Below are 19,444 nucleotides of genomic sequence, written 5' to 3'. Positions count from 1 at the left end.
CCCTCCCTACTCCGCGGAGAGCAGCGCCGCGGCCCCTGCAGCCAGACGCGCGGGGTGCGGTGGGGCCCCGGGGGCCGGGGTGGGGGAGGTGGAGGGTGGGCCCCGCGGTCACGTGAGTCGGGCCAGCTGCTGCGGGGGGCGGCGGGCCCCAGCGCCTGGAGTCTGGGTAGGGGGAAGCGCCCGGCGGCCGCCTCCGCCACTGCAGCTGCAGCCCCCGATGTCGCCGCAGTAATCTGGCCCCGGCAGCACCCGCACCCTCGGCGGCCGCAGCCTCAGCACCGCAGAGCAAAGAGCGGAGCCCGGAGCCCGGATCTCGCCGCCCCAGGTGAGCCGCGTCTCGGAGCGCAGGGCATTTGCAGCGCTGCTTCCCCAGTGGTTTCACCCCCACCCGCCATCGCCACCTCCCGCGCCTCATCTCCTCCCGCTGTCCCTCCGAACCTGCGGGTAGCGTTAACCCAGGCCAATTCTCGGTGCTGGCCCGGGCGGGCTGGGAGCCTGGGCGGGTGGTCAGAGGAGAGGTGGCCTCGGCCTGAAGCCGGGGTGACTCGGCTCGGAGACTGCGGGGGTGCAGGGGAGGGATGCCCGCCCCGGGCTCCCGCACCGCAGCCGGGTTCCCCGCGCTGCTCTTCCTGGGTTTCCTTTTCCTGGCAGCCAACCTGCTGCCCGCTGGGATGTGCCCGTGCGCCCCTGGCCTCGCCACCCTGGGGTCCGGGGCGAGCCAGGCACCTTCCCCGAGGTGCCGTACCTGCTGCGCGGGCCGGCGCCGCGAACATGGCTGCCAGGAGACGCCCGTCGCCTTCGGCCCGGCTCTGCCCGCGCGTCCAGCTGGCCCGCGGCTGCTGCACGGTGTCCCGGGACAGCTCTCCCGGCTAGGCCGACGCGCGCGGGCCGCAGCTGGGTTCTTCGCGGGCCGAGCGTGGGACTTGACACAACTTCCCTCGAGCCGCACCCGGGCGTTTTCTCCGCGGAGCGCCGGGCGGGGCTGCCGAGAGGTTGGCGCGTGTTCCCGGGATAGGGATTGTCCGGCTTGGTGGGCCTCTGCCTCCTCGGCTCGCTCTTGAGGCGTCGAGTATTTGGCGACCTCACTCGTGAGGGCCGAGAGGAATGTGGTCTGCAAAGCAGGAGGGGCGCCTGAACTTTAGAGAATTGAGGAGAACTCGGATTTGGGAATAAAAATGTCCATGAAAACATCGAAGGAAACTGTTATCTGCCTTGACTCAAAGCTGACCTTGTAGGGTTCTGTTAAATAACGTGGTTTTTCTGGATTTTCTGTCTGATTCTAGCTTGCAAGTGCCTTGACTTAACGCTCGCGTCCTGCAGCCCGGTGGGGTGCGTGCGTGCGTGTGTGTGTGCGTGTGGTGTTCCCAGCCTGGTTAGAAGATGCATCAGTTGCAGAGGAGACCTATGCTAATTCAAAATGGCAGCATGAAAAATCAGGCCAGACGGAAGCAGCACAGACCACAGCCATCAGCCGCCCCCTGATTTAAGCCTCCGGGAGGGAATTAGTGTGAGTCAAGGCTCATCTGGGTACAGAGTAGGGCGTGATTCTTGGAGCTGGCTAGATTTTAAGGTGCTGCAGGGTCCTGGGAGATGTTAAGTGGGAAGTTTGGACTAGCTGTAATTATTTTTCCTAACTTATCAAAAGCTGATACAAAACCTAGTTAAAACTCTACGGTTTTGGTCTGATTGTCTCCAGGCTCAACTAAAGTTGACTCTGTGGCTGCTGATGTCTTTTTGATGCACAACCTGGAGGTTGTTTGATACCTACAAGCTCTTAAAAGAGATGGGTGCATATTATAAACATCATCCAAGAGCAGTGCACATAACAAATACCAGGTTCTTAGAGCGTGTTTCATTGGAAGAACTGATTTAGTGACACGAGCAAGCACCCAGGCATGAGGAAATGGGAAATTCTTGAGAGGTGACTCATTTTAGAATTTTTTTTTTTAAACAGCCTTTCTTTCCCTTTTCACTTCCGTGCTGCCAGCCATCTTGTCTTTTGGTAGGAGGAGATGCATGAGGAGGCAAATGCTTCAGGGATAATGGAAAAGAGGAGGATGAGCTAAGGTCAGGGGGCAGAGCTGGAGGCAGCCTGAAGGAACATGCTGTCAACCCCCTTTTTACAGCAGGAAGGCTGAGGCCAGCAGGGCGAATGGACGCCAAGGTCATATAGCTGGCTGGCAACTGGCAGTGAGGACCCAAATCCAGGTCTCATAACTCCCCAGGGTTCCACATGCTACCTTTTAGAGCCTGGGGGAGAAGAGCAAGTATGTCATTATTAGGAAGGCAAACTCTTCGAGCAATGGGAAACCAAACTATAATATGAATTACAAAGTCTATAGGTGTTTAAAGTGAATGACAACACCTTAATTTCTTAATTCAAGACTTTTAACTTCTTAAGCTCTACCTGCCTCATGTTCACATTTTCTAGTGGTGAAACTGTTTCTATAGTTAAGAGCCAAAAACATTATTTTAGTAAAGTCTTCGAGGCGAGAAGTACATTTTTTGATTAAAAATTTAGTTGCTTGTGTTTGTGGAGAACCATTAGACCAGTTTATTTTGAAAAGGAACCAAAGTGGGCCATGCATTTCATTTTTTTTTGACTGTTTCTAATTTTAAGTAAAAGTAAATAACAAGCCTATTTTAAACATAACTTCGAAGCAGTGAAGACAGGCTTTTCCTGTGATTTGCGTTTGACTTTTCTGAGTCATGAGTCAGTGACCTTAGATCTACTAAAGCAGAGCTAGAAATTGTGCATGGGTTAGTGTGAAGAGGTGGTGAAGGTATGGAAAATGTTTCTTCTGGGCATCTGAACCTTCACAGCCAGTGATGTGCAGAGGGAGAAGGTGGCAAGAGGCAGGGAACAGGGAGAATGTCTTGAGGCAGTGGAGCAGATAGGAGCTAGGTATGAATATATATGTAGAAGTGAAGACAGATGCTGATGCGACATGTGCCATTTAGAAAAATAATTTGAATTAGAGGATGAATGTGAAGATATGCCAAAGATATTTAAAATAACAATTTGTAAAAATACAGAAATGCATGCAATTTGTGTCTGTTGAAGAATAATAAGAAACAGATAAACAAAAGTTATTTTTTTGAATCCATTTTCATTAGAGAGTCTAGATCTGTGCTGTTTCATCTGGTAGCCACCAGCCTCATGTGGCTGTTGAGCACTTGAAATGCAGCTAGTTTGTATTGAGATACGCTGAGTGTGAAATACACACACAATTTCAAAAATTTAATATGAAGAAAGGATTTAAAATATCTCATAATTTTATATTGATTTTATATTGAAGTAGTATGTTGGATATATTGGGTAAAATACATTACTAAAAATAATTCCACCAGTTTCTCTTTACTTTTAAAAATGTGGCTACTAGAATATATAAAATTGCAAATATGGTTCGCATCTGTCTTGCTCTTTCTTTCTTTCTCTGTCTCTTTCTCTTTCTTTCTCTTTCTTTCGTTTGAGACAGGGCCTCCCTCCATCACCCAGGCTACAGTACAGTGGCACAATCTCGGCTCACTGCAACCTCCGTCCCCCAGGTTCAAGCGATTCTCTTGCCTTAGACTCCTGAGTAGCTGACATAACTGCACAGTGCATTGGAAAGTAACTTCCCCATTCTAACACGTCTGTGTTCACATATCCAAATGAGATGAATGCATCCCAGTACAGAGAGAGGGCCCTGGGACCTAACTCTTGTCCCACCTGTAATTAGGAGTTTGGCCTTGAGCACACCACTTATCAGTCTCCTTCCTTTTATTTTATTTTATTTTTATTTTTATTTATTTATTTTTTGAGACAGAGTCTCACTCTGTTGCCCAGGCTGGAGTGCAGTGGCCTGATCTCAGTTCACTGTAACCTCTGTTCCCCCAGTTCAAGTGATTTCTTCTGCTTCAGTCTCCTGAGTAGCTGGGATTACAGGCGTGCACCACCATGCCCAGCTAATTTTTGTACATTTTAGTAGAAACGGGGTTTCACCATGTTGGTCAGGCTCGTCTCGAACTCCTGACCTTGTGATCTGCCTGCCTCAGCCTCCCAAAGTCCTGGGATTACAGGCATGAGCCACCGCGCCCAGCCTGGTCTCCTTCCTTTTAAAATGAGATGAACAAGAGCTGTCTACCAACTTCACTGGTCATGTTTAATTTGTTAGATTTAGCCAAATTACCCAAAGCTACTTTCCCCACACAAGTCAAGACTAGATATTATCAAATTTTTAAATCTTTGTTCACCTTATGTATTTAAATGGCACCTTATTTTAATTTGTAATTCCTTTTTTTTTTTTTTTTTTCGAGACAGAGTCTAGCTCTGTTGCCCAGGCTGGAGTACAGTGGTGCTATCTTGGCTCACTGTAATCTCCGCCCCAGGTTCAAGCAATTCTCCTGTCCCAACCTCTGGGATTACAGGCGTCTGCCACCACGCCCAACCTCAAGACCTCAGCTTCCCAAAGTGCTGGGATTACAGGTGTGAGCCCCCCCGCCCGGCCCTTTAATTTGTAATTCTTTAATTGTGAGTGAGAGAAATATTTCTAGTAAATATTTTGGCTGTTTATATTTATTATTCTTTTAACTGGTGCTTATATATTTTGCATATTTTTCCTTTGGGGTGGTCATCTTTTTCTTATTGATATGTAAGAGCTCTATATATATTAAGGGAAATTATCTCTTTTTCATGTATAATGCAGATGTATTTCCCAGTTTCTCATTAAAAAAATTTTATCCCACAAGAAATTTTAAGTTATTTTATAATTAAGTCTATATTTTCCTTGGTGAATTGAGTTTATGTTTTTGCTTGCTAATGTTATTTTAAAAATTTATCCATATGATTTGTATTTTTGTGGTTTTAATTGTAAAAATTTAAAATTCTAAACTATAATAATTAATTTTGGCTTAGGAGTGAATTGGGGATCTCAACAGATTTCTTTCTTTCTTTTTTTTTTTTTTTTTTAGAGACAGTCTCATTCTGTCGCCCAGGCTGAAGTGCAGTGGTGCGATCTCAGCTCACTGCAATCTCCGCCTCCTGGGTTCGAGCGATTCTTGTGTCTCACCTTCCCGAGTAGCTTGGATTACAGGTGTGCGCCACCTGTAATCTGATTTTTGATTTTTGATTTCTGACTGATTTTTGTATTTTTAATAGAGATAAGGTTATGCCATGTTGGCCAGGCTGCTTTTAAACTTCTGGCCTCAAGCAACCCACCCACCTCGGACTCCCAAAGTGCTGGGACTACAGGCGTGAGCCACTGCGCCTGGCCCATCTCAACAGATTTCATTCTTCCTTTCCCCATCCTGTTATAGTCAGTTATTCTGGCAACACTTATTGATCTCAGTTTCAAATTCAGTCTTCATCATATGCTAATTTCCTACATTATATGACTATATTTCAGGACTTTCTACTTCTGATTCTATCAGTAACAAACTGTCTTAATACTGAAACTTTATAATATAGTTTAATTCCATGCAAGTCTAGTAATTCCTCGTTAATTTTCATTTCTGAAACTTGGCTAATCCCACATATCCTTTGCAGATGGACCTCAAGATCATTTTTGTCAGATTTTCTCCAAAAGCCCTATTTATATGTTGATAGCTGTCATATTGACTCCACAGATTAATTTAGGGAGGGCTGACTCTTTTACATAACACTGAATTGTTCTAGCAAAGAATAGGAACATTCTCTGTACTTTAAATCTTCTGCCATGTCACCATAAAGTCTTAAGAGTTTTCTTCATTGAGGATTTGTGCATCTCTGTCTAGTAAACTGACATAAAATGGTAGAATCCCTATAAAGAAAACTATAGAACTCTAATGATGAACTTATAAAAAACTTCACACCAAAGAAGAGACACTGCAGGGCGCGGTGGCTCACACCTGTAATCCCAGCACTTTGGGAGGCTGAGGTGGGCAGATCGTGAGGTCAGGAGTTCGAGACCAGCCTGGCCAACATAGTGAAACCCCGTCTCTACTGAAAATACAAAAATTAGCTGGGCCTGGAGGTGCATGCCTGTAATCCGAGCTACTTGGGAGGCTGAGGCAGGAGAATTGCTTGAACCTGGGAGGTGGAGATTGTGGTGAGCCGAGATTGCCATTGCACTCCAGCCTGGGCAACAGGATGAGACTCCGTCTCAAAAAAAAAAAAAAAAAAAAAGAAGAAGAAGAGACACTTCGACACTTCTTGCTCTTGATCGGGAAGATAGAGTCAGGGCAGCCTGGTGTTTAAGAGCATTTTGGAGTCTGAATTTTCACTCCACTACTTATTACTGCTTATTTGTTATACAACCCTGAGCAAAGTACTTCACCATGTCACCATTTTTCTTTTTCTTTTTTTTTTTTTTTTTTTTTTTTTTTGAGACAGGGTTTCGCTCTGTTGTCCAGGCTGGAGTGCATTGGCATATTCATGGATCACTACCGCCTGAGCTCAGTCTGTCCTCTCACCTCAGCCTTCCGAGTAGCTGGAACCACAAGTGTGCACCACTAAACCTGACTAATTTATTTTTATTTTTTTTGTAGAGATAGGGTCTCCCTGGGTTGCCCAGAATGGTCTTGAACTCCTGGACCCAACTGATCCTGCTGCCTCAGCCTCCCAAACTACTGTGATTACAGGCATGGGCTGTAGCACCTGGCCACTTCACCATTTGTAGCTTCCATTTTCTCAGCTGTAAAATGGAGATAATATCTGTGTGATGGGTTATTGTGAGGATTAAGTGATTACACACACACACATATGTATATATATGACTTAGCATGTTATTAAGCACATAGTGAATGCTTAATGTTCTAACATAAAATTTTAGATGTTATGATGGTGATTATTTTAGCTACCCCTGTCAAATGAATCTATAAATTCAGTATAATTCCAATCATAGACCCAGAGGAACACTGGAAACACTTTGTCAATATTTTAAAAGTTTGATTTGGGAAACAAACCAATGGAAGAGCCCATAAGTGTGGAAAAGAGTCAGTGGGGGTGAGCTAGAGTATTGCCTGCTTTGTATCAGAGCATATCAGCCACAGGCCTCCAAGACTTTGTGCCTAGCCTGTACTAGTGACAGGCATGTCCTTTCCCGCCATTCTTTGCCTCCTTTCTACCCTCACTCCCATACCTACCCGCAATCTGAGCCTTCTATGGAATGTTCTACTCAACATCTCTTAGGCATGGTTATGAAGCTCTCATAGGTGGAAGGGATGGCAAAGACCACATACTCTCATGAATTTTTTTTGTGATAGGCGAGGTTCTTTATGTCCAAGAAGGTAAGAAGCAATGTATGTGTTAGTCACATCTACCTGTCTTCCTTTCCTCAGAAGCTCCCAGTGTCATGAGGGCCCTCACCCAATCTTGTATGGGGCTGAAGGGAACTGGGTGGAATGTCAGTTCACTCAGTCAGTCTAGTGGGTAGGGAGCCTGGGGCCTCCCAACTGGAACTTCACCTGAAGCTGGGAGAAAGGGCTTGAGATGGTTCATGATCCCTTCTTCTGGTCTTAATGATTATGTATTTAACCTAAAACTCCCAGTGCTTAATTTACTCCCCTGTCAGCTAGGCATCTTTGAAAGCTCTCAGAAGCATTTCGGATCAGTATCCTAAGTTGGGTTACTACCTTTCTCTCTTGGTTGTGTACATAGACAACTCTTCATCCAAAAGATAAAAACCTTGAGACATCTTAGCTCCATTTTCCCTGCAGTTGAATATAGTGCTTGTAGGTGGTTAGGGACTCAAAATATATGTTAGTAACTCATCTGGCTTAAAAATCCTAACTAAAATTATGTAGTGATCAAAAGCTTTTCTGAGTGTCTTTTTCACCTCTTTCTTAAGGGAAAGCTTTAGTGTATTTTTTTTTTTATTGCACTTAGAAGTGCCCTAGTGACCTGGAAGAATTAGTGAAATGTCTTAAAGTGTTCTTCTTAAGCACTGAAATGATCAGATTTTAGAAAATAATTAAAAGACCAATAAAGCAATATGAGTTGCTGTAAAGAATTTTAAAACTATATAACTAGATAAAGTAAAATTTAAAGTTTCTATCTCCTTATCCCCATCTTTACTCTCACTCTCAATTCTCAGTTAGATATTAATCCTTCTGGGTCTTTTAAAATCTATCCATCCATCTATGTGCCTATCTTTCTATCTACCTACCTATACTTACATTTACATAAATGTATATGCACGCATATATAGCTATATACATAATCATGTGTTCATATATATATAGATTCCTTTTTGATAATAAAATGGTTTACATTTGATAATGATAAAACACAACAAGTAGCTCTAGAATTAATGGACATTATTAATGGACTTTTACAAAGTAGTTTTAAATTCCACTTTGCTAGACATAAAGTAACCCTTTGTTTTTGGACCAGGAAAATTTACATCTTATTACCTTATTTCTTCTGTAGGAAATGAATGTTTGGCTAATTTTTTAGTGATGGAGAGTTAAATGGCTAACGACCATTTTAAGGATGACTGGGAATTTTTTTTTTTTTTTAAATCCCAGTTTACAGAGTTAACAAAGTACATATCAAATCACATTAATGGGAAAAGATCAGAATAGACAATGCACTGTTTTGATGGGAGAGGAAGACAGATGGTGGGAATAGGAAGGTCATAATTCAAAGCAACCTTGCCAAATTAGTGGACACAATGGCAGCAATGTCAAAAATAAGAACAGAAGGAAATGAAAGGACCCGAGATGTGGCTTGCTCAGTACCTCCCTATTTCCCACAGAGAATGCTTTTGGCAACTAACCACAGCCTGCCTATTTCAAACACATCCTTCATCCTTTGTGTCCATCATCATTACAGTCCTAGAACCCTGTTCTTTATGATCAAGTTAAAGGAACAAACCTTTCTTGAATTTATCTCTATTCCAGACACTCTGCATGTATTATCTCATGTAATCCTCATAACTGTACATGGTTGACATGGCACCATTGTACAGATAAGGAGCTTAGTAAGTAGAGGAGTAACCCTGGAATCTGGGTCTATCTGACTTTTTAAAAAAGCCATAATATAACCTCTTAGAGTGATTATCCTGACTGCATAGGTCTAGCCTGTAGGGATAATCTTATGCAAATCATTTTCTTCCTTTCTTTATTTTTCTATGAAAGAAGGAAAATTGTTTTCCAACCTGCCATGTATAGGAAAACATCTTTCTTACAGTGAACTTGATCTAACTATATTTTTCTAATTTGGTTAGCTTGAGTAAAAATGAATCCTACGTAAGTTATCTGTTCCTTAATGCATTTTTTAAAAAAAAGTATCCAAGAATGGATGCCATTCAATTAATCTCTCCTCTTTCCTTCACTTACAAAATCCATAAAAGAGTTCTTACATGACAGATGTGCATGAAGACTGCTTTTTTTTTTTTTTTTTTTTTTTTTTTTTTGTGACGGAGTCTCGCTCTGTCGCCCAGGCTGGAGTGCAGTGGCCGGATCTCAGCTCACTGCAAGCTCCGCCTCCCGGGTTTACGCCATTCTCCTGCATCAGCCTCCCGAGTAGCTGGGACTACAAGGCGCCCGCCACCTCGCCCGGCTAGTTTTTTGTATTTTTTAGTAGAGACGGGGTTTCACTGTGTTAGCCAGGGTGGTCTCGATCTCCTGACCTCGTGATCCGCCCGTCTCGGCCTCCCAAAGTGCTGGGATTACAGGCTTGAGCCACCGCGCCCGGCCGAAGACTGCATTTTTAAAAAGTGGGATCATATTTTAAATGCACACAGGGGTGGGTAGAGAATCGCTGGGTATGGTGGAGTTCTTGTAGGTGGTCCTTGAATTCGAGTGTGTCCCAGCATTGAATGTGCACAGTATAATGAGGCATGTATCTACACTATTATTTTTCAACTATATAAGGACTCCTGTCATTGCATACATACAGATTCATTAAAAGTGTTACTAAATTCATAACATATATTCATCATGTATTTTCCCCAGCAAATTACAATGACTTTATGTGGAAATGTTCATGAATTTTTTTTTCTTTTTTTTTTTTTTTTGAGATGGAATCCTGCTCTGTCACCCAGGCTGGAGTGCAGTGGCGTGATCTCGGCTCACCACAACCTCCGCCTCCTGGATTCAAGCCATTCTCCTGCCTCAGCCTCCCGAGTAGCTGGGACTACAGGTGCCCACTACCATGCCTGGCTAATTTTTTGTATTTTTAGTAGAGACAGGGTTTCACCATGTTGGTCAGGCTGGTCTCAAACTCCTGACCTCGTGACCCACCTGCCTTGGCCTCCCAAAGTGCTGGGATTACAGGCGTGAGCCACCGGACCCGGCTGAAAATTTTTGACGTTAAAAAATTGGGGGCCAGGTGCGGTGGCTCACGCCTGTAATCCCAGCACTTTGGGAGGCCGAGGCGGGCGGATCACGAGGTCAGGAGATCGAGACCATCCTGGCTAACATGGTGAAACCCCATCTCTACTAAAAATACAAAAAAAAATAGCCAAGTGTGGTGGCGGGCTCCTGTAGTCTCAGCTACTCGGGAGGCTGAGGCAGGAGAATGGCGTGAACCCAGGAGGCGGAGCTTGCGGTGAGCCGAGATCGCGCCACTGCACTCCAGCCTGGGGGACAGAGCAAGACTCCTTCTCAAAAAAAAAAAAAAAAAAATTGGGAAACATCATATAAAAATATTTTGCATTATAGGTAAATTCTGAAGTGACTTGAATACTTTTGTAAAATAATTAGTTACCTATGAATAAATGTAGATTTTGAAGCACAACATTCCATTTAACTCTATATTTCCCCAGTTACTAATCTGCCATATGAATCACGACAGTAAATTCGACATTTTGCTTTAATTCATATTTCTCATTATGACTGTATCTTGCAAATGAGGCAAAATCAAATGTGGCCAAAAGGTACAATTAGTTTGTTTGCCATGGCTGAGCTATGAGGTTCTCCCAGAGTCTCTGCCCTATTGCAGGGCCATACTTTTTAGCTGCAATTAATTGGATAACAGATTATTTTCATGCAACTCTTTCTTTTTTAAAAAAAAAAATATTTTCATTACAAATTCTACATTTTCATGTGGAAAATTTGAAAATGTCTGAATACATAGAGATTAAGAAATTGCCGGGGAGGCACAGTGACTCACACCTGTAATCCCAGCACTTTAGGAGGCCGAGGCAGGTGGATCATGAGATCAGGAGATCGAGACCAACCTGGTTAACACGGTGAAACCCCTTCTCTAGTAAAAATACAAAAAAAAATTAGCCAGATGTGGTGGTGGGTGCCTGTGGTCCCAGCTACTCGGGAGGCTTAGACAGGAGAATGGCGTGAACCTGGGAGATGGAGCTTGCAGTGAGCCAAGATTGCACCACTGCACTCCAGCCTGGGTGACAGAGCGAGACTCTGTCTCAAAAAAAAAAAAAAAAAAAAAAAAAAAGAAATTGCCCAGAATTCTGTAATCCAGAGATATTATTATTCTTAAAATTTTAATTGCACTTTTTGTTTAAAAAATCTTACTTATTTTTGAGGTCTCACTGTGTCGCCCCACGCTGGAGTGCAGTGGTGCGATCTCAGCTCACTGCAACCTCTGCTTCCCAGGCTCAAGTGATCCTCCCACCTCAACCTCTTGAGTAGCTGGGACTACAGGTGTGTGCCACCATGCTCAGCTAATTAATTTTTTTTTCTTTTGTAGAGATGGGGTCTCCCTATATTGCCCACGCTAGTCTTGAACTCCTAGGCTCAGGCGATCCTCCTGCCTTGGCTTCTCAAAGTGCTGAGATTACAGGCATGAGCCACTAAACCTGGCCTGCATTTATTTAAAATCTTTTTGCAATTTATCTAGATAATGTGCATAATTTCAATGATACCATGTATACATTTGTGTGACCTCTTTTCATTTCATCAGCTTTTCTCTATGTATTTATGTATTTCTCAGCTTTCCATGATATATATAGGTAGCCAATTGCATATTATAAATATGTGTTGGGTTTTTTTTTTTTATTCTTACAGTCATCTAAATGGCTCTCTTTGGTGTGTCGGTGGGGGAAAGGGAGTGTACTGTTAAGTAGTCCATTAATTTATCAAGTTATGGTCAAGTTGAGTAGTCATTAATTTCCTAGAATTTTGGTTTTTCAATTTTTAAGTAGAGGCTGTTTTCATTTTCCTACCTCTAATCACCTAAATTGCAGTGTTTTGGGGACAGAATACCAAACTAGTTTGTGATAATTTCCGCCATTAAGAAAAAAGTATTCAAAGGACAGTTCTTACCAGTTTTAGTGAATTAGAAATACTCAGTGGATATGATACACCAGTCTGAACTGACTGGATCAGAATCACCTGGGCGTTTGTTAAAAAATATCCTTCCTGTGATCTCAGGTTGGACCTACTGAATCAGAATCTCTGAGGAGGGGGTGTCTAGCCAAATCTGCCATTTTCACAAGCTCCCCAGACCACTGTGATGCTTGGCCAAATAGCATGGATTGAACCACAGCGTGGGAGGACCTTGTTGAAAGGAGATTTTGCTGATTTTTTTCCCTCATTGAAGACAAAATATGCATATCCCCTTTCCCTTCAGCTGCTCAGCATACATCTATTGAGATCTTATTATGTGCCAGTCTCTGTGTTAGTGCCAGGGAAATAAGGATATACTTGAGTCCTTGCCCTCATGAGGCTGGAAGTCCTATGAGAAGAGACTGATGTTTTAAAACTTGAGGAAAAGAAATGAAGCAAAGGTAAAGGGAACTGGACTCTTCTCTTCCCCTAGTGCCTGAACGTACCATGCCAAACTAAATTCCCTCCCCATTCTTCGTACCCCAGGATTCCTTCCTCAGGGAGGTACCTGAGCCCTCAAGTTACATGTAGAAACTCCAAGGAAACATTTGTTGTATCAGTCTAGTGCTATTTCTAACCTTAAAGAACTTTAAACACCTTGTGTGCTTTGCTTTTCACAAGTTATTTATTATAGAAAATTCAAAGCATCTACAAAAGAGAACAGCAAAGCAAACCCTATGTACTCATCACCCAGTTTTAACAATTTTTACTTCATAGCTGTCTTGTTTCATCTGAGCTCTCACCCTATTGCCCCACTCTGCGTTACTTCTATTCCATTATTTCACATGGAAATATCTGAGCCTAAATCTCTAAAAGAAATGGACTCTTTTTATAGACATAACCACAGCACCACCAGGATCATATCTAAGACATTAACAATCATTCTTTAAGTATCATCAAATGTGGCATCAGTGTTCATATTACCCCATTGTGTTATAAAATGTCTGTATAGTTTATGAAATCAGGATCCAAATAAGTTATGTTCATTGCAATTGGTTGATACATCTCTTAGGTAACTCCATCTCTTAATCTTTTTTTCTTGTGTGTATGTTTGCTGTTGTTGTTGTTGAAGAAATCAGTTTTGTCCTATAGAGTTGTCCGTAGTCTGGATTTTGCTGATCATATTCCTATGGTGTCATTTGTATTTGTTATACATCGATGGTTAGATCTAGAGATTTGCCCTGTTAAGTACATTTTAGTTACACTTTGGGACATGAGTGTGTCTTCTATGCCAGGTGAAAACCGTTGGTGAGAGGTTGAAGGAGCATAGTAAGGATTGGTGCAAACCTGGCAAATGCATCATGAGTGAGTAGTAGCAGGGAGGAGAGTGAACACTGAGTGCCCGCTGTATATAGCCACACTACTAGGTGCTTTCTGCATGCTTCATATAAATCCAAGTGCCATGTTGTGTATGGGGGGTTAATTCCATTTCTATATGAGGAAACTCTGGTTCAGAGTTAGAGGAGTCAGGATGGGTACTAGGGCCTGGTATTTCTAAAGTGTGTCATCCTCTTGTACCTATACACATGGGGCTGCAGGACTAAGCAGGCAGTATCAGTGAGTGCAATTACACAAAGGTGATGAGAGGTGGCCCTTTCATTGGCCTCTGTGTCAGAGAGTGGAGGGGACAATAGGAAATACAGGCCCTGGATAGAGGAGCCACTACCGAACTCCCGTCTTGGCGTCATGTGGGAATATGGATTCGGTGTTGCCAGATCTTTGAGTTTTTAGCAGAAGCCACATATCTGAGTGTCTATAGGAAATCTCTAGATCTTAAAATATTAGCTGCTAATTCAGATTTCTAAAAACACAATCTAATGCAGCACTCTGGGCCAAACCGACCAAATCTGCAGTCTGTCACCCCTGTTCAACACCACGCTGCTGGGAAGTATGTCAGCTGCAGGCTGGCACTGAAGACCACAGAGTTAACTGTCAGAAGTAGATATTGCCCTTGAAATTGGAGAAAGAGACTGTTAAGCAGCTCTTAAAAGACGTGAAATGACAATGAAGCAAATCTTCAAAAGGTGAAGGAGCATTTAGACACTTCAAGGAAAGTGTCTGAAGTCTGAACAGAGAGTGTGACAAAAGGACCGCTTTCATCACGTATCCTTCTCTTGTTCTCACAGTGATTGAGTCCTTGCTGTGTCCCAAATGGTATTCTGAGCACTTTGTAAGTAGGTACAAGCATTATCTCATTTAAATCTCACTGCAACCCTGGGAAGAATGAACTACCTATCATTATCCCTGTTTTATAAAAGCTTGGAGAAGTGACAGGGCTGAGATTTGAACCCAGGTGGGCTTCAAAGCCTGCTTACTCAATAGCCCATACAGTTATTCTTCCATTACATGGTTCCTCATTCAAGGCATTGAATATTAGGAGCTGGAACTCCCTGACTGTGGAGGCCCAAAGCTTTATGCTCTACTCTCATGAGCTTTCAGTGAAACACTTAGTAAAAATCTTTCTTTCTTTTGGCCAGAGCTTCATGAGTCTGAGGTAATTTATATAGATGACTTTCATCAGTTGGCATTTACATCCCAATTTTTAATTAGATAATTCCTTTCCCAAACACTTCATTTATTCCTATTTCAATAGAAGGTTTACAACAGAAAAATCAATTTATAAATGAGTATCATTTGTCCTATTTTCAGTTCAGCAGGAATGACAATCATTTAAAAATGAATTTATTAATGAAGAGTATAATAAAATAATTTCTCCTTTGCTTTTCTGGAAGGTGGTAATTCACAGACATTTAATTTAAATGTATTCAGTCTGCTCAGTAAAGCTGGCAGTGTGGAGAATAGGGAAGCCTAGCTGGATATTTGAGTTTCATTCTTTACATAAGTAAAGGCAGTTTGTCATCGGTACTTACAAGACGCGTAATAAACCAATAGCTTATCTAGACAGTTGTTTTCTTTTTCTTAGGCAGCTCAAGGCTTCCTTTTTAATGGGTAAGGTAACTGATGAGGGATACTGTGTGCATCATTGAGATAAAGGGGCAGGGCGGGCTGGCAGTCATGCAAAGGAACCCTTGCCTTGGCTCAGAGCATTCGCGCCTTCAATAACTACTCACTGAACTTGAGGACAAAGACCTTTTCTCCCACACAGCTTCCTCCCTCCTCAGCTAGACATTCTGTATGCGGTCTCCTAGTTACGGGAGTACAGTACTCCAGTCCCTCAAGCCTGAACTTGGGCCTCCTGCCACCAGTCAGAGGATGAATGTTGGTACACGCAGCTCCTTTGCAGTAAGCTCCAGGGAAGCACTACTATCTTGTTCCCAAGAGGAAGTCATGAATCCTGAAAGAAGTTTGTTAAGGACAATGGTGGTTAGAAAGTAAGCTTAGGGATGCTTTACCATAGCCAATAGCACAGTAGCTAAAGCTGGATGGTCTAATATGGTAGCCTCTGGCCACATGTGGCTCTTTAATTTTCTAATTTTTATTTCTAATTGTGGTGAAATGCACATAGCATAAAATTTACCATCTTAATCATTTTTTAACTGTACAGTTCAGAAGTGTTAAAGACATCCATATTGTTGCACAACTGATCTCCAGAGCTTTTTCATCTTGCAAAACTGAAATCTGTACCCAGATTGTAAACAACGCATTCCCTTCTGCCCAGCCCTTGGCAACCACCATTCTACTTTCCATTTCTATGAGTTTTACTATTCTAGGTGCCTTACGTAAGTTTTTTCATGACTGGCTTATCTCACTTAGCCTAATATTGGCTGTTTAATTTGAAATTAATTAAAAATTTGGTTCCTTCATTGCACTAGCCACATTTCAAGTACCAGATAACCCATCTGGCTGGTGGCTACTGTATTGGACGGTGCAGATAGACACTATTTCCATCATCTCAGAAAATTCTCCCGGACAGCGTTGGTCTGAAGGAAAGCTGGTGGCTCGCACTGAGAACCGATTGGAGGAGGGACTAGGAGAAAAAGTGACAGATATTTTTTCATGCTCTGCCAACGTAAATAATCTGACTTCTTTTCTCTACCACAAAACTGATACCAGCTACATGATACCTTTACATTTACAACTTCCATCCTTATCCTAAACTTCAGTCTTTAATATCTCCTCTCCTCCCATAGCATGCAACATTAATCAGTTGGCAAACACACAGAACATAAATGTATAGTACAAACTACAGACAAATGCACTTTAAAATACTCTTAACAAAGGCTTCTTAGGAAATGCCTGTCAGCCTACCCATCTATGGGAGTTAAATTGGAGTGTTTCATTAATTAGAACTGTCAGTGTATTGCTAACCTGGCAAGAATCCTAATGGGTATTTGCCACAAAGAAGCCTTATTCAGCAGACCTGCCCTTTTAGCCTGTTGCTTTTAAGTTTTTTCCTTAAGACTCACAGTAAGAAATGTTACATCTCAACTTAATACCTATAGACACTTATATGTGCATGTGTATGTACCCAAACTTGAAATTACAGTTTCTTGCATCAGTACTTACCCTTACTGTGTGAGATGCATAAATTCTTTCTAAAAATGCTTTTCTAAAAAAACTTGCTCCTATCCGCTAAATTGATTTCGTAAACCACAAAAAGGCCACAACATACAGTTAGGAAAATACTGCTTTGGACACACCCGCATCCAGTTTCAGGCCCATAGCGTAACACTGAAACCCCACTCCCATTTCTGGGTCCCCATGGCTCAGAAAGCAGCTTCAGAATTATGCCTCAAAACAAGTAAGTTTTTTAAGAAGCCATCAATTATGGCTTTATTTCTGGACAAACTGTTCACTGATTTTAACACCGGCTTAAGTAGAATGTAGTTATGATGGAAAACCCCATATCAAATGCTTATATTCTACTTTTCAAAGCTGAATATAAATAAGTTTTCTCATGTTCTAAGTTTTTGTATTTGTGTATGTGATTGGGAGTTAATTGAATTTTAGACTCTTTTTTTTTTCTTTGTGAAGGAGAATATACATTTCATAACATTGTATGAGGTTATAAAGGAAAAGGAGAAAAATCTTAAAGCCAGTTTCTGTGTCATACATTAATAATTTAACAGTTTTTAAGAATCATGTAGGCTGGGTACGGTGGCTCACGCCTGTAATCCCAGTACTTTGGGAGGCCAAGGCAGACGGATCATGGTGTCAAGAGTTTGAAACCAGCCTGGCCAACATGGTGAAACCCCGTCTCTACTAAAAATACAAAAATTAGCTGGGCATGGTGGTGTGCACCTGTAATCCCAGCTACTCAGGAGGCTGAGGCAGGAGAATTGCTTGAACCCAGGAGGTGGAGGTTGCAGTAAGCCTAGATCACACCACTGCACTCCAGCCTGGGTGACAGAGCAAAACTCTGTCTCAAAAAAAAAAAAAAAAAAAGAATCATGTAAACAAATATTTAAAAATGCATGTTTTATGTAATATATAAATGATGTAACTTGTCAGATTTTTTTTTCTTTTTAGTGTGAATATCTGGTATGTTACCCAACATTTTGACAAATAATAGGAAGATAATTGAGTTCCTTTGAACCACTTTCAGAAGGGTTTCATCTCAGGTTCATGAGAGCTCTGGCTTCCAGATTGGCCAGTTTTTCTTTTCCCACATGGACAACTGTAGGAGGCCAACTCACTTTTTGTGTGAAACATAGTAATGAAACTTTGTGTGCTCTCTGAGCAACTCTGAGTTGGGCAGGGTGTAAAAAAGGTAAAATAAAGTATCAGAGAACAATGCCAAATAAAATAATTCATCCTAGCTATAACTCATATAAGAATTTGCCCCTTTTGAAATTTCAGTTGTATTAGGACATAGAAGCAGAACTAAAATTTTTCTTTAAAATAAAATTCCTGAATTGCTTTTCTTTCCTGGGTTTACTTTAAAAATCATTTCTGGGATTATATCAATAAAAATACTTATAGGAAAGTTGGAAATTAGAGGAAAAGATGAAAAAGCAAAGAATATTTCATTGCTGGGCTCCCACTGTTAATATTTTGAGTACATTTCCTGGGCAAGTATTTGGGCATAGTCTTTTTCTACGTATATTTTAAATAATTAAGATAATTTATCTTGTCCCCTCAAATCATTTCTTCATGCAATTAAAAACTCTTCACAAACATATATTTCATGGGTTTATAGTATTCTACCCGATAGATGTAGCAGACATTTTCAGCCAGTTCTCTGATGCTGGACAAGTAAGTTTCAGGTTTTCACCTGTATGAATACCACTATGTGAACACTTACGCATACCCCTTGCCCATATTCCTGATCGTTTCCTTAGGGTAAGTACATAGAAATGAAATTACTTATTCTATTTTCATCATTTCCATCTGCTTTGTGGTTTCCTTCCTATCACAGGCAACTTCTTTGACATTGTCTGTATGCAATTGTCAATCTAAAACCTGGCTTAAAAGCCTTCAGTGCTTTACTGTGTGTTGTGAAATAGACACCAAAGTCCTTGATGTGACCTTCGAGGCTCAGTGTGGACCTGCCCATCTACTCGCCTCTCTAGGCCTCTTCCCTCCTTTCTCTGGACTCAGTTGCATCAGCTTTTTAATTTCTTGGCTCTGTACCTTTTCCCTAGTTGCAGGGCCTTCAGGCCTACGTATCCTCTCTCTGAAGCATTCTCCCTCCATTCACCTGTCTTTTGTGGAATAGATAGTGAGACTTCTGCTTAGAGGAGGTGGGTGGAGATTTGAAGAAAAGTGAAGGTGTCAAAAATTCATTTAGGAAATAGAGGAATTGGCCAGACAAATACACAAAGGATTCCCAGACAGTAATCAGGGCCACTCTCATGGTGTTTTCAGAGTCAGGATATGAGATTCACACCAAGAGAAGTGTAATTGGCATCTAGAACTATGATCACCTTTAACTCACACAATCTAAGTCAGCCTGGTGAGTTCCGTAGCTGCTTCCTAATGTTTGTTTTCTTCAGTCTTCCGGAAGTGTCCCACCTCCTCTTTGCTAATTCAATTTACGTGGATGATAGCACATTTTATCCTTAGAATAAGAGGACTTCACAAATAAGTACTTCTGAGATCACTGGAAGGCTTAATATGAAAATCTTCATTTCTGGGTTTCTTTGGGACACTGTATCACTGTTCTGTCCAATGGAGTTTCCACTAGTTACATGTGGCTATTTAAATGAAAATTAATTAAAGTTTTGAATAAAATGGAAAACTCTGCTCCTTCATCGTTCTAACTACACTTCCTAGCTGCTGG

General features: G+C 41.9%; 2 protein-coding genes across 3 annotated transcripts in view; one reads left to right on the top strand and one right to left on the bottom strand.

The window, feature by feature from the left end:
• LOC105475799 (pleckstrin homology domain containing A8) overlaps positions 1–788 on the bottom strand; it is a 137,357-nt gene extending 136,569 nt beyond the window's left edge. Inside the window, exon 1 of the mRNA XM_071094987.1 lies at positions 746–788. Coding sequence (XP_070951088.1) covers positions 746–773 — 28 coding nt within the window. The 5' untranslated portion in view covers positions 774–788. The remainder of the gene's footprint in view (positions 1–745) is intronic.
• Positions 195–19,444, top strand: part of LOC105475795 (secernin 1) — a 72,372-nt gene continuing 53,122 nt past the window's right edge. For both annotated transcript variants that reach the window (XM_011731312.3, XM_011731310.3), the window contains exon 1: positions 195–325. The gene's annotated coding sequence lies outside the window, so the exon portion shown is untranslated. The remainder of the gene's footprint in view (positions 326–19,444) is intronic.

The sequence above is a fragment of the Macaca nemestrina genome, chromosome 4 (assembly GCF_043159975.1).
Source record: "Macaca nemestrina isolate mMacNem1 chromosome 4, mMacNem.hap1, whole genome shotgun sequence".
Classification (NCBI taxonomy): domain Eukaryota; kingdom Metazoa; phylum Chordata; class Mammalia; order Primates; family Cercopithecidae; genus Macaca; species Macaca nemestrina.
This window is presented reverse-complemented; position numbering and strand designations above follow the sequence as displayed.